Raw genomic sequence first — 16,074 nt, 5'->3', positions numbered from 1 at the left:
AATCCAAATGCATTTTAAAAAGAAAGGAATCCTTTTAAGATGTAAACAAGTTTTCCTAACTTCATATGAACTGAGAACATTTATAAGGTAAGGCAGTTAGATAACGTGAATGATCCTTTCTGCCTGGTGCCTCCATACCATTTACACAGAACTACACATTGGGGCAAGGAGCCAAGGTGATTCTCAATTCCATCCTTTAAGAAAATTCACCTAGATGGTTATTATCATTAGGAAGATTATTCTAATTCAAAGACTGAGACTCACACACAGAAGCAAAACCTGGTTCCACTTTTCTTGAAGACAAACTGGCAACAGAACAAGAGCCTGAAAAACTGACTCAGGAAATCTACAACTAGGAAATAATCATGAGATGCATAGAAAAATTTGTAGAAAAAGAAACTATACATCACAGCTTTACAACAACAAATAATAAGAAAATCAACATATCCAGCAATAAAAGAATGATTAAGAAGTAAAAAAGACCCATTTTCTTAATGACAGTGGTATAAGCCTACATACTGTATGATGTTACTATGTAAAAATTAGGCATAGAACTAAGTGATTTAAAAAAAAGGACATAATGACTATTTTGTGTGGTGATATTAAGAATGTCTTTAAAAAGTATTTTGGTATATTTCTAACTTTTCTTTAAGTGAGCACTTTTAACTATTATAATAAAAAAAGTGGCATGTACATATAGAAGACATGTTTGAACAGGACTCTAGATATAGAGAACACACACACACACACAAATTGCAAGAGGAGTATGCTAAATGTTGTTTGAGACTGAAACGTGAGGATCTAAGTGCATCCCCCACGCCTTCTAGCCTCCAATTTTTTTACATTTAAAGATAAAAACAAAAGTTTTGTGTGGCTAAGGTTTCCAAAAGCTCTTGATGGAAAATAAACTTGGGCCACGATATCCCTTCTCTTTATAGATTAATGAGAAAGTAGCTGAGGACAGTTTGCCTCCAAAGAACATAGCAACCACAGCCTACTGAGAATACGTAAAAGACTTCCAATACTAAACAGTATGCTTGGGAGGACACAAATCTTTTACCTATTAGGAGTACTGAAACTATTTTCCTGCTTTCTCAGGAGAAAAAAATAAGGAGTAAAAGAGGGAACAAATTTAAACCTATCCCCTAACAGGACCAGGCATTAAGAAACTTAGAAACCCCACAAGCAGTATATTCTCCGGTGCAAAGTCTTGGCCCTGAAGTGTGAAGCCAGAACCCCACCTGTTGTAGTTGTTGCTGGTTGACCTGAGGTTCCCGGCGGGAGCCACCTTCCTCTTGTCCTGTATCCTCTTCTCCTCGAGACCCCTCCTTCTCTTTGCTCAGTCTCTCTCGAATGACAGGTTCTCCTCGGAGGATGTGGCACAGGATGGCCAGCATGGACTCAGCCATTCGCCCACCATACACCTTCAAGGGTTTCCGGTTCCACAGGTTCTTGATGCAAGTAAAGGCTGCCTGTAAGTCATTTGAAAAGCTGTGTGAAGATCATTTTGTCTCAATTCAAAACCCCAGGAAGAATAAGTCAAAGACTTATGAGACGGTCCCTCCACAATCAGTGCCAACAACAAAATCCTAGGTAGTACTGAGGCTGGCGGCGGGGGGGGGGGCAAGGAAGTACAGAGAAGGGGCATTTAAACCAACCTGGAAGTACCAATTTGAAGTTTACAGTTCAAATGTTTACACAACAGAAAATTATCAAGTGGTCTCTATCCCATTCTGCAAGGCAGCCCTATCTAGGAGTAGGATCTAGTGGTTCTCTACCAATCGAGCTGTTTCACTAAGGAGGACAAAACAGAGTGGGAGCTACCCAGTTGGCATGAGAAATTGCTCTTGGTTTTAGAATGCTGACTACTCACTTTCTGAGTTACCACAAGGAAGCGGAGGGCACTGAATTGTGGGAAGTTCTGAACACCTCCAGGCAATTTGGCAGGCAGTGAATGTGGAGATTCAAGCACCGTGGTGGGATTCACCATCTTCTCCACCAGCATTAGCCAAGCATCTAGGAATTCTCCGGTGCCATCAGGTAAGTCTGAATGTTCTAATCCCTCTGCAACAGGAACTTTGCCTCCCATGGACAGAGCCCAATTGAACGTTCTAAATTCAAATAAGAGAAAGTATAGAGATAGACTATTAGTATTTTAGATTGGGGATGGGGAGAGAAAGGGACACATTCAAAAGCTTCCCAGTCCCTCTTGGAGCTATTGCTTCCAATCTGTCCAACATTTATTAGCTTTACCCCCCCCCCCTTTTTTTACTTGAAGTATAGCTGGTTTACAATGTTGGGTTAGTTTCTGGTATACAGCAATTCAGTTATATATATAAAATTCTTTTTCATTATAGGTAATTACAAGATGTTGAATACAGAGCTTTACCTTTTATTTGGATTTTTATTCTAGCTTTATTGATATATTATTGACATATTTGTTATATGCATATATGGCAAAATTACTACCACTTCTAGCTTTACTTTTAAAGCCCAAACAAAAACCCCAAAGTGAAACTTAGCTTAGAATCTTCTGACCAAAAGAAGCAGAAAAATGATCATATTCAGAGAAACAGCAGAAAAGGACAAGTCTATTAGAAAAATATGTACCAGACATTACAAGCCAAATGAAGAAAAACAGAGACCCTTACAAACATTCCTAGGACAGGCTGAATCCCACCCTCCAGGAAGATGGAGATAAATAGTTAGTTCCTGAAACGTGAAAGGGTACCCAATGGCTGTCTCTATGTATCCCACTGTCACAGGATAGGTGGCTTAGAAAGTTGTGGGCTGCTAAGGCACACAGAAAAGACCAAACTCCAAACAATGCTTCTCTGTAAAGCAACATGATCCTTACTCAAAAAGAGCATTGTGGCCCCCAGAGCAGAGAAATTTCTGCAGCATGAGGTGGTAGGGATACTTCCTCTCATCAAACAGCATTGGCGATGTAAAACCAACTGAACAGATGAAGAATGTCAGCCTGGAAGAGGGAAAAAACAAAAAGTTAACCTTCTCTGAGGCAGACACAGAAGCGATGGGAAATTCAAGTAAAAGCCAAGAGTAAAATTTAACATTGCACTGGGTGACTAGTTTGGATATTAAAATTTCTAAGGCAAAAAAGGGTGACAGTTCCCACCTACTAGTAAATACAAGGTTATTGGAATGCAGTTTGATTACAAATGCTTTTAAAATCTCTATATTTTAGACTAGGCAGAACCAAAACAAGTAGCTTAAACAGTATTTGGGGTACAGATTTAAGAGTAAAACAAGGGACCTCCAAGTCCTCTAATTCAGTGGCTCACTCTGCATTCAAGTGGAGAAGGAACCAATTAGATTCTGCATCTCAAGCGGAACCTCACCTGAAGCGTGGAGTAGGCGTATATGGTGGAGGCTGCCAAGATAAGCCCTTTGTGAGGAGCTTAGTGAGAGCTGAGGCCGTTGATCGAGCAGCGGGTGTTGGTGCTGTGGTGGTGCTGGCAGCATGATGGCTCCTTCTCTGGCGGACAGGAGACCCCACACAAAGTTTAACAAGGAGTCCAAATAGCTCAGCCAGTGCTCTGCCTAATCTAGAGGAAGCTGGAACCCAAAAGTCAGAATAAGGCTGTACAGTATTTTCAGAATGGTTTCATTATAACAGACACATTACTGTTAATACATTTTAATGACTGACTACTCCCTCCCACTCAAACATTCTATGAAATACCTGGACTTGTCTCTACATATGATATCTGAAATGGAAGCTCCACAGGGAATAAATGCCTCTTTTGAAGGCAGGAGACAGAGAAGTATGTTGGCATTCAATATATAATAAATATGAAAGACAAACAAGATAAGCACTCACACTGTTAGGAGATATAAACTGAAACCACCTTTGCAGAAAGCAATATACAATATGAACTATTTAAGTAAATGATATATCTATGTACTGAATTATGGAATCACTTAAAATGCCTACAGAGAACTTTAAAAATGGCAAAAATGCTAACAACTTAGACCAGAAAAGAACATCACATATATACTAGTATCGTCTCATCACATTAAATGTATGGGCCCCAAAGGAAAAAAAAAGATTGTTAGGAAAAGCATAAAAATTTAAAAAGTGGCCTTCTTATAAAAATCTTGTAAGGTGTTAGGTAGATTAAAAGTATTTCAAATTTTCATCTTTGTAGGATACTTTTTGGTATATATTGCTGAACCAAAAAAGCAGAATCCAAATATAAACATGTAAAAGGAGATGCACAGAAAAAGGGAAAGAAAATATATCTAAACCCATTATATTTGGGTAATTTCTTTGCTTTTCTTAAAACATTTCTCTGTACTTTTTCTATAGTGAATGTTTATTACTCTTAAAATCATAAATGAAAATGCTGTCACAGCATGTCTGAAATAAACATTATTTCATCACGATCCAGGTCTGAATCAAAGCATATCTCTCAATTATACACATGTATATATGAACCCACTGTAAAAAAAAAAAAAAAAGGCTCTACTTGAGTTGGTGCCACATATCGTACCCCGAAAACTCAGTAAGCTCTGAGATATACAGCATAAGAAGAAAGGAACAGGTCTTTTCTTTTTCCCAGTCCATCCAAATTAGTATCTCCCAATCCTAATGAGGCATCAGGCTACAGATAGTCACACTGCCTGGCTGGAGGTTGGGTGGGCCTAGACTCTGAAAGCCTAATGCATGTACACATTAAGTTTGTACTTTTCCACCACCGTTTTCAAGTGAATAGACAGCAAAGTGGCTCAAAGGTAGTCAGCAAGGATAAAAGAGAAAAACAAAAGGCCAGTAACCACAGAGAAACAGACATCAAAAGCATGGGCTGGGCCCACACAGAAACCCCAGAATGTGCCAAGGTCACAGATAACAAAGAAAGGGGAGATAAACATTAGCATCTTCTTGGATGGTCAATTTTCCTTCAATTTGGGGAAAGTGGCAGTAGACTTTCAAATTAAAACAAAGGAGCAGAATTAAACAAATTAAAACAGAACATAAAATTCAAGGGGGTTTAAAATAACAAATGGAAACACCAAAGGCCATGTTCTGCTTGCTTTTGGGCAGAGCCCCCAATTCCCAGAAGTCGTCTACATTTTCCTTCACATTAAGGTGTCAGAAAGTGGCAAATGTACAAAATTGGTAGACGTACAGAACATAGAAAATAGGTTCCCCACTGATTTTACATTAAGGGGCAAAAGATGGCAAAGACAGATCAGTGCACATCTTTATTCACTGTTTTGGTTGCACTGCACAGCACGTGGAATCCTAGTTCCCTGACCAGGGATTGAACCCGCACCCCCCACAGTGGAAGTGTAGAGTCTCAACCACTGGGCCGCCAGGGAAGTCCCCAGTGCACATCTTTAATGTGGTCTTGCATCATATTACTGTAGTCTCCACAAAGCTGGCAAAGTAACTACTAAAACACAAATCAACTATGTCACTTGCCAGCTACATTTGAGGGACAGAGAAAGGAAAAGGAGACTGAGTGCAGTAGTCAGACAGGTAACAGGAAAGCAGGAGGGCTTAATATTAATACCACAAAAGCCAAGAAGAGAGTATTTTGAGAAGGAGGTGATAGGTCAACCATCATGCTGCGGAAAAGTGAGAAGTGGACTGAAAAGTATCCAATGGACTTAGCAACAAGGAGGTTACAGATACCTTGGTGAGACATTTCAGGGAAATGGTAGGAGCAGAGGTCATTTGCAGTAGTAGGAGAGTGAGCAGAAAGAAAAGGAGGGGTAGACTTGGCTTTCAGAAAGCGATTCTCTCATCTCTGTATCCTTAAGTTAGTACAGAGCCTGTCACATGGCAGACACTTGAAAATGAGCCACCAAGTTAAAAACTTCCTCAAAGGAAACAATACAGCCATACCAGGCTCTAAAAAGGAGCAGAAGGAAGAGAATCACTCACCTGACAATAACGGCTTGATTTGCTTGATTCTGGCAGCCATGGCAGGTGTGATTTTAGATTTGCCCTTAGAGTCTGAAGCAGTAGGCTCATCTGTCTCCATAGGAGCCAGTGTGTCACCATCAAGCCCAATGCCTTCCAACAAGCCCTGGGTAGAAGCATCCATACTTCCAGCGGTTCCATCCTGTTCCCCATCTGTAGATATAAGAGGGGAGCAGTAAGACCATGTTGAGCCAGCACTCACCTGGTTCCTTGTTCTGAAGAGTCCCAGGAAAAGAGGTACCTATAGTGCTTATTATTCTTTAAATATCCACAACTTCCTAAATCTGAAAAGAAAAAAAACACTATATACTTCTTTCCCTGGAGTCCTTCTAAGTAGCTAACACTGACATCGTCCAATGAGAGCATGCTAAAAGTCTTAACTTTCAAGGGCTACCTTGGAAGACTGTAGGCACACTGCATGACCCAGAAACTTCACATAAACTGCAGTGTGTGTGGTGACCCCATGCACTCAAGGTGCATACCCCGCAAGAATTTTAGAGCTCGTTAATAAACTCAATTTGGACATCACAGATTACCACCACTGGAGAAATATATTTCCTAGAATTTAAGATTTTTGTATATGAATGTGACATGAGCCATTTGATGGGGAGCATGTGCTCTTGATCTAAGAATCAGCATTAGGCAAACTATAAAACACATCAAGTTTTCTTTGTAATATACTGGAAAAACTATGTGGAAATGAAGATACCTTTGTTAAAAGTGTGAAAGAAACTGCTGGGGAAAAATATATCTAAATTGTTATGCAAGGCAATTCTTTGACTGTGAGTCTAATTTTGTTCTTGGTTTTTAGTAAATTATTTTATTCTTTCCTTGACTTAAAGTTGGTATATTTAAGACTTCGACAAAATTTGAGATTCTAACATCTGGTTTCGTCCATTTTCGTGTATATTTTATTAATTCCCTCCCGCTCCTCCACAGTACAATAACTAGCTGTCATATAAATCCTTATTTGTTGTTTCAAAATTTATGTTTGCTTTATTAGTTCCTTATCATTTTCTCTATCTTTAGCAATCAATAATTTTTAAGCATATCTTTTTCTAACATCTTTACTGGAGTATAATTGCTTTACAATGGTGTGTTAGTTTCTGCTTTATAACAAAGTGAATCAGTTATACATATACATATGTTCCCATATCTCTTCCCTCTTGCGTCTCCCTCCCTCCCACCCTCCCTATCCCACCCCTCTAGGTGGTCACAAACCACCTAGCTGATCTCCCTGTGCTATGCTGCTGTTTCCCACTAGCTATCTATTTTAAGTTTGGTAGTGTATATATGTCCATGCCACTCTCTCACTTTGTCACAGCTTACCCTTCCCCCTCCCCATATCCTCAAGTCCATACTCTAGTAGGTCTGTGTCTTTATTCCCATCGCACCCCTAGGTTCCTCATGACCTTTTTTATTTCTTAGATTCCATATATATGTGTTAGCATACGGTATACTGATAGGTTTTTTTTTTAAATATCTTTATTGGAGTATAATTGCTTTACAATGTTGTTAGTTTCTGCTGTATAAAAAAGTGAATCAGCTGTACATATACATATATCCCCATATCTCTTCCCTCTTGCGTCTCCCTCCCACCTTCCCTATCCCACCCCTCTAGGTGGACACAAAGCCCCGAGCTGATCTCCCTGTGCTATGTGGCTGCTTCCCACTAGCTAGCTCTTTGGTAGTGCATATATGTCAATGCCGCTCTCTCGGTTCATCCCAGCTTACCCTTCCCCCTCCCTGTGTCCTCAAGCCCATTCTCTACGTCAGTGTCTTTATTCCTGTCCTGCCCCTAGGTTCTTCAGGACCATTTTTTTAAAGATTCTATATATATGTTAGCACACAGTATTTGTTTTTCTCTTTCTGACTTACTTCACTCTGCATGACAGTCTCTAGGTCAATCCACCTCACTACAAATAACTCAGTTTCATTTCTTTTTATGGTTGAGTAATATTCCATTGTATATATGTGCCACATCTTCTTTACCCATTCATCTGTTGATGGACACTTAGGTTGATTCCATGTCCTGGCTATTGTAAACAGAGCTGCAATGAACATTTTGGTACATGACTCTCTTTTTGAATTATGGTTTTCTCAAGGTATATGCCCAGTAGTGGGACTGCTGGGTCGTATGGTAGTTCTATTTGTAGTTTTTTAAGGAACCTCCATACTGTTCTCCATAGTGGCTATATCAATTTACATTCCCACCAACAGTGCAAGAGGGTTCCCTTTTCTCCACACCCTCTCCAGCATTTATTGTTTCTAGATTTTTTGATGGCCATTCTGACTGGTGTGAGGTGATCCCTCACTGTAATTTTTATTTGCATTTCTCTAATGATTAATGAGCATTCTTTCATGTGTTTGTTGGCAATCTGTGTGTCTTCTTTGGAGAAATGTCTATTTAGGTCTTCTGCCCATTTTTGGATTGGGTTATTCGTTTTCTGGATATTGAGCTGCATGAGCTGCTTGTATATTTTGGAGATTAATCCTTTGTCAGTTGCTTCGTTTGCAAATATTTTCTCCCATTCTGAGGGTTGTCTTTTCATCTTGTTTATGCTTCTCCTTTGCTATGCAAAAGCTTTTAAGTTTCATTAGGTCCCATTTGTTTATTTTTGTTTTTATTTCCATTTCTCTAGGAGGTGGGTCAAAAAGGATCTTGCTGTGATTTATGTCATAGAGTGTTCGCCTATGTTTTCCTCTAAGAGTTTTATAGTGTCTGGTCTTTCATCTAGGTCTTTAATCCATTTGGAGTTTATTTTTGTGTATGGTGTTAGGGAGTGTTCTAATTTCATTCTTCTCCATGTAGCTGTCCAATATTCCCAGCACCACTTATTGAAGAGACTGTCTTTTCTCCATTGTATATTCTTGCCTCCTTTATCAAAGATAAGGTGACCATATGTGCATGGGTTTATCTCTGTGATAGGTTTTTATACTCAGAATTATCTTCACTGTTTTCTTAATAGTTTATCAAATTCATTTTCTCCCTGATGCAGAGTATAGGAGAAAAAAACTTTCTAGAAAAGCTACTTTTATTAATTTTAGGTTTGCTGCATTACAGTCAGAAGATTATATTGGGTGGGCCAAAAGGTTTGTTTGTTTTTTCCCATAAGATGGCTCTAGTAGCACTTAGCTGTCTTTAACTTCCTTCAAAACAATTGTTAGATTTTATGTGACAGCTGTCATATCAGCATGCATTTAAAAAAAGACTTATCAAAATTGGTGAATTTCTGTGTAGCTATTTTAATATTGAAGATGGGAGGGAAAAAAATCAACATTTTCAGCATATTATGCTTTATTATTTCAAGAAAGGTAAAAACGCAACTGAAATGCACAAGACGATTTGTGCGGTGTATGGAGAAGGTGCTGTGACTGACTGAACGTGTCAAAAGTGGTTTGCGAAGTTTCATGTTGGAGATTTCTCACTGGACGATGCTCCACGGTTGGGCAGAGCAGTTGAAGTTGACAGCGATCAAACCGAGATATTAATTGAGAACAATCAACGTTACACCACGCGAGAGATAGCCAACATACTCAAAATATCCAAATCAAGCACTGACATTCATTTGCACCAGCCTGGTTACGTGAATCACTTTGATGTTTGGGTTCCACGTAAGTTAAGCGAAAAAAACAATTCTTGACTGTATTTCTGCATGCGATTCTCTACTTAAACGTAACAAAAATGTTCCGTTTTTAAACAAATTGTGATGGGCGATGAAAGTGGATATTTTGTACAATAATGTGGGATGGAAGAGATCATGGGGCAAGCGAAATGAACCACCACCAACCATACCAAAGACCGGTCTTCATCCAAAGAAGGTGATGTTGTGTATATGATGGGATTGGAAGGGAGTGCTCTGTTATATGAGCTCCTTCTGGAAAACCAAATGATTGATTCCAACAAGTACTGCTCCCAATTAGACCAACTGAAAGCAGCACTTGATGAAAAGTGTCCAGGATTAGTCAACAGAAAACGCATAATCTTCCATCAGTGTAATCCAAGACAGTATGTTTCTTTGATGACCAGGTAAAAACTGTTACAGCTTGGCTGGGAAGTTCTGATTCATCCGCCATATTCACCAGACATTGCACCTTTGAATTTCCATTTATTTCGGTCTTTACAAAATCCTCTTAATGGAAAAAATTTCAATTTCCTGGAAGACTGTAAGAGGCACCCAGAACAGTTCTTTGCTCAAAAAGATAAAAAGTTTTGGGAAGATGGAATTATGAAGTTGTGTGAAAAACGGCGGAAGGTAGTGGAACAAAAGGGTGAATACGTTGTTCAAAAAAGTTCTTGGTGAAAATGAAAAATGTGTCTTTTATTTTTACTTAAAACAAAAAACGAAGGCACTTTTTGGCCCACCCAATATAATTTCTGCTTATGGCAATTTGCAACTTCTACTGTAATATAACATAAAAGCTATTTTATAAAATGACATTGTCCAACAGAAATATGTGAACCACATATGTAATTAAAAAATCTCTAGTAACCACTTAAAAACTAAAAAACAGCTATAATTTTTAATACACCATTTAACCCAATATAATAAAAATTATTTTAACATGTAAGCATGTAACAAAAATGACTGAGCATACATTTTTATATCAAGTATTTAAAAAACAGGTATCATTGTTATGTTTACAGAGCATCTTAATACAGACATTAAGTTTTCATTAATTGATCTCTATATATATTTCATATAATTTACTGGGGAAAAAAAGATTCACATACCCAAGTTTTCCAAACATACTTAAAAGTCCTCCAAAAACTGAACAGAGTTAACAGTTATTATATTTAAATTAATAAAAATTAAAAATTCAGCTTTCTCCGTTCGACCTATGACTTCATCTTAACTACATCTTCAAGACAACCCTATTTCCAAATAAGGTCACATTCTGAGGTGCTGGGGGTTAGTATTCCAACATATAATTTTTGGGGGTGGGCACACAATTCAACCCATAACACCCTCCACTTAACAAGAGGGGAGAGAGAGAGAAAGAAAGAGACAGACAGATGGGGGTGGGGGTGGGGGGGGAGTGCGAGGCAGCGAGCACAAGGACAGGAGGAAAGAAGGAGGGAGCGAGGGAGCAAAGAAGAAAGAAAATTCAGTTTTTCAGTTGTACTAGCCACATTACAAGTAGTAATGTAAAGTAGCCACATTACACATGGCCGGTGGCTACCATATTGGACAGTGTGGGTCTAAAGTGCTCCACAGCCACTTAGAATAGTCATTTACCATTTTAACGTAAGAAATTAAGCTTCTGAAAAATAAGCATACAAAATATTAAAGACCCACCATAATCTTTGTTACTTAATTTCTAAGAATCAATCTTACATTCTCAAAAAACTACATACAAAGATGTTCAGTTTTCAAAATAGTACATTAGAAACTTAACAGGGAATGGTTAATTCATGGTGCCTTTACATGGCACTTAATATTAAGTGAAAAGAGAAAAATATTATGTCTAAGATAATCACAACTATGTTAATAAAACATACCTTCAGGGAAAAAGATTAGCAGATACTTCCAAAATATTTTTTGTGGTATAAATATGGGTGATTCTTCTTTCTACTACATTTTCTAATTTTTATCATTGTGGGTATGTATTTTTTTAATAGAAAAAATAACTGAAAATAGTTTAATTTTAAAATAAATAATTAAAAATTAATGAATGGAAAAAACTGAAGACTACAGATGATAGACCTACTAAAATTTCACAACAGACCTATAAAGACAGAGACAGACAGAACTTAAGAGAATTAATGGCTAGGATTTTAGTTTCTTGGAGTTACCTGATCTTTTTCCGCCCTGGGTCGTACCTGCCTTCTCATCCTTTGGAACCAGTTTCTGCATGTCCGCCTGACCAAATTCACACCCAGATGGCAGGCTGCAAGAAGAGAAACAGTGAGCAAAAAAACCTCTGATAACTCATCTTTTTAATGTTGTGCTTGGTCTCCAACCTGCTTGGCTGACACTATCCCCCTCCTATAGCAGGTAAGTTAACCTAATAAAACATCTGTAATGATGGAATTCCTGAGGTAGTACTCAACAGGCTTCCAACTCAACTCTTTACATCTGGCTAACAACAGGATCAAACTGTAAATACCCACCATGATGACACACCATAATTGAGATATCAGGTCAAAGAAGACACATTTGTAAGGAAGTCTTTTGGCTGATAAGTGGGAAGGACAATGCTATTGGTTAAATGTTGTGTCTCAAAATTCAAATGTTGAAATCCTAATGTCTGATGAGATGGTATTAGTAATAAGGCCTTTGGTAGGTGCTTAAGTCTTAAGAGTAGATCCCTCATGAATGGAACTAGTGCCTTATAAAAGAGGCTCCAGAGAGATTCCTAGTCCCTTTTACCATGTGAGGATACAATGAAAAGTCTGCAATGTGGAAGACAGCCCTCACCTAACCATGCAGACTTCCAGCCTCCAGAACTCTGAGCAATAAACTTCTGTTGTTTATAAGGACCCAATTTGTGGATTTTGTTATAGCAACCCGAATGAACTAAGACAGACAAGGAGGCCTCTGAACTCTTTACCTTTCTATCCTTGACCTAAGCAATACCCCAGGCTCACTAAGCTTAGTTTCTCTGTTAGGAAAGACAACAGAGAGAGTAAAAGAGATGACCATTTCCTTACCTGTTTGGGGTACACAGGGAGAGAAGGACAGTGCTTTCCCATACCAGGGAACAGTATAACTGGCTCAGCTTGCTCAGAACACTCAGACCCAACTGAGAGCCCCACTGGTTTACAGAGATGGAACGAATTTCACTCTGTAGCCAAAGTAAAAAAAAGGTGATCTTTGGGATGCCCTCTGAACATTTATATTCAAAATCAACTTTCAGCTATTTACAAAGGATAAGGGATTCTATTTTTCCTTCCTTACTATTCTCAGAGTTGTGTATTTCATCAAAATTTCCACACTTAAGAGATAACAGTTCCAGAAGGTATTCTCTTACAATACTTACAATCTGTCTCTAACATCCCTTCACATTTCTTCTTTGTAAAGTGAAAAACAAAAGTCATAGGCAACTCTGTTCTTCTAAATGGAAGAAACAGTTTTATAGACTCATTGACAGCTTCCGAATTTTTTTAGATGGTGACGGGGCTTGTTATTTCCTGTTTATTTTTTTATTTCAATCAATCAATCAATCAATCAAATCAGTCCCTAAAGCTTTGCTATGTAATTTAATTATTTTCTAGATAGTTTATAATTGTGCTTTTCATTTAATTTGATCCAAAGAACACACTCCTAGCTCAACAGCATAAAACAGGGCTGCTAAAAATACAATACCAATAATCTTTAGACTTGATTATTTGACAACTAAAGGTAGCAAAACTGTGAGCACTCAAAAAAACAAATAAACAACCCCCACACCCCCAAACTTCAACTTTCTGGAACCATATAAGAGGATCCTCACATGGAATGCAAACATAGGGTTTGATATTTAGGAAATCTTTAGTAATCTGTTAATCACCATTAACTTAAATGTTCTGTGGTCAAATTTCCTTTTTGCCATCTTATTATCAAGCCTACAGGCATTTGTAGAAAGATTAGGAAGTAATACGGTCAGATGAGCACCCAATTGAGGCTTGTCTGCTATAAGGGGTGACTATACATCCCTAAGGCCTATATGGATGCTACAGATCTATTAATACCTGTATTTATCTCAACCTCTTTCACTCTCAAGAAGGTCCAGTTCACAAAACAAGTTATATGGTCACCCAACTTCCAATGAAAAAAATACTAAGGGGAAGTGAAACTAGACAGCAACTTGAAGCATAAACTTAAGTCATCCACCCAAAAGAACTCACCCTAAACCTGTTCTTTCAGCAGCTTGCCTAGGTAGAACTGCTTCTAAGTACACTAAGGTGCCACGTATATGCCCTAGGTATTATACCGACTTTAAACCAACATGTTCACACCTAACATAATTCTTACCTGTCCAACTCTACAAGTATGAACAAACATCATGATGTAGGCATGGGCAGCAGTGAGCGCATGCAGTAGAGGTGTAGCTTGAGCTGAGAGGGTAGCATCAGCGACATTGCCAGCACAAGCCAGTTCTCGCAACAACACTGAGCCCCCAGGGGATTCTATTGGGCGGTGTAAGGGCTCCAAGGAGGAAAGAATGGAGTCCAACTGAAGGAGACCCTCCTGAAGGACTTTGGGTTCATGTGACAGTGTCTGAAATAAGAAGAATAATTAAAGCATTAGTGTACAATGAACTTCATATGCATGTCTTAATAGTCACAATGAAAGAAGTGGAAGACAAGTCTCACAAATTTCAGACCTGGCCATGGTCTTGCACCTGGTAAATGGTGGAGCCAAAACATGAACGAAGGTATGACATACCTAAACGCCTTTTAGAGCAACACATTACTTCTCTTGAATGAGAGGCTTTCAAAGGTGGTAGGCCAATCAAATTTAAAAGATTGTGATGGCCAAACTGGACTACTGTTACAGCAAGGACTACATACTGTAAGATTAATTCCAAATTTTGCACAACAGGGAGCAATGTTAGGCAAGGTTCCAAAGCATGGAAATGAACCACTATTACAAATGTTTTTTTCTTACCACAATAAGAGAGACAATTCTAGGATAGGCATCAGCTAGGCATTTTCTTATTTTGGAGACAACTCAAGGATTATATGGCCCCTGCAATTTCTTTCTGAGTAAGAAGAAAAATCTTGACAGTGAACACTATCACTTGCCATTCAAAGATAGGAGAACTTGTGTGCCTTTCCTATGGCTTTAAATGAATCTATCCACCCTCACACAGTATCTTACATGTAGGATAAAGATGGAGCAGCCCTTTCCCCCCTCTCTCTCATAAACAGCACTTAAGTAAATATTTGCAAAAAGAAAAGCAGAATAAAATATCAAATGCAAATGTCACGATTATGGATCTTTCCAAGTCTGAAAGAAATTGGATTTCTGATTTTTAGCAGAAATTACTTATCATTGCACAACTCAGCTAATAAATAAGCTTTACAGATTTAATCCAATTCCTATAAAAATCCCAATGGCTTTTTTTTTTTTTGCAGAAACAGAAATATCTCTCTTAAAATTCATACAGAATCTCTAGGGACCCCGAACAGATATAGCTATCTTAAAAGAGAACAAAGTTAGAGGTCTCACATTCCCAGATTTGCAAACTTACCACAAAGCTACAGTAATCGAAAGTGTAGTACTGGCATAAAGATAGACATCAACACCAACAGAACAGAGAGCCCCCAAATAAACCCTTGCATGTATGGTCAAATGATTTTTGACAAGGTTGCCAAAAGGGTACAAAAGGGAAAGGACAATCTTTTCAACAAATAGTGTTGGGAAAACTGGATATCCACATGCAAAAGAATGAAACTGAACCTTACCTTACACCATACAAAAAATTATCTCAAAATAGATCAAAGACCTAAATATAAGAGCTAAAACTATAAAATACCTAGAAAAAGACAGGATAAAAGCTGCACGACACTGGATTTGGCAGTGATTTCTTAGGTACGACACCAAAAGCACAGGCAATGAAAAGTAAAAAGCAAAAACTAAACAATAAAAAAAACCCACAAAAAACAAACTGGACTTCATCAAAATTAAAATCCTTTTGCACATCAAATGACACTATCAACAGAGTGAAAAGCAACTCATGGAATGGGAGAAAATAATCTGCAAATCATTTATCTGATAAGGGATTAATATCCAAAATATATTAAGGATTCTTACAACTCAACAACAAAAACAGACAACCCTAGTAAAAAATGGGCTCTCCCTTTTCCTCAGAAGCTCTAGGCTGATGAGAAAAGGAAAGCATCAGGCAACTGAGAGGAAAAAAAAGGTGCCAGGCTATCTAGAGAAAATGTGAAGAGATGCTCCAGGCCAATGAGAAGAATTAGGAAAGAAACACACAGATGTGCCAGCCTTCTGAGAAGCACCAGCCAGCAACACCTTACTTCTTTGAACTTGGAGGAACAGCTTCATCTCTACCCTTCTACCGCAAAGGGAATCTATGCCAAAATGCTCCAATGAATGGAGGACACAATTGGATTTGTGAACTGAAGTGAAACACAGAATCTCTGAGCCTTGGTTATTTTGAAGATTGAAAAA

General features: G+C 38.3%; 1 protein-coding gene across 13 annotated transcripts in view; it reads right to left on the bottom strand.

The window, feature by feature from the left end:
- The window catches only part of HUWE1 (HECT, UBA and WWE domain containing E3 ubiquitin protein ligase 1), a 141,549-nt gene that overhangs the window by 50,775 nt on the left and 74,700 nt on the right, over positions 1 to 16,074 (bottom strand). For 12 of the 13 annotated variants that reach the window (XM_059049730.2, XM_067023823.1, XM_059049728.2 and 9 more), the window contains 8 exons: positions 13,909 to 14,154; positions 12,606 to 12,739; positions 11,748 to 11,842; positions 5,912 to 6,103; positions 3,360 to 3,576; positions 2,858 to 2,980; positions 1,874 to 2,111; positions 1,242 to 1,472 (listed from right to left, as the gene is read on the bottom strand). In XM_059049730.2, the coding sequence (XP_058905713.1) occupies positions 1,242 to 1,472; positions 1,874 to 2,111; positions 2,858 to 2,980; positions 3,360 to 3,576; positions 5,912 to 6,103; positions 11,748 to 11,842; positions 12,606 to 12,739; positions 13,909 to 14,154 (1,476 nt within the window). The remainder of the gene's footprint in view (positions 1 to 1,241; positions 1,473 to 1,873; positions 2,112 to 2,857; positions 2,981 to 3,359; positions 3,577 to 5,911; positions 6,104 to 11,747; positions 11,843 to 12,605; positions 12,740 to 13,908; positions 14,155 to 16,074) is intronic. The other variant, XM_067023828.1, reaches the window with a different exon arrangement.

This window comes from Kogia breviceps, chromosome X (genome assembly GCF_026419965.1).
Source record: "Kogia breviceps isolate mKogBre1 chromosome X, mKogBre1 haplotype 1, whole genome shotgun sequence".
Classification (NCBI taxonomy): Eukaryota; Metazoa; Chordata; class Mammalia; order Artiodactyla; family Physeteridae; genus Kogia; species Kogia breviceps.
This window is presented reverse-complemented; position numbering and strand designations above follow the sequence as displayed.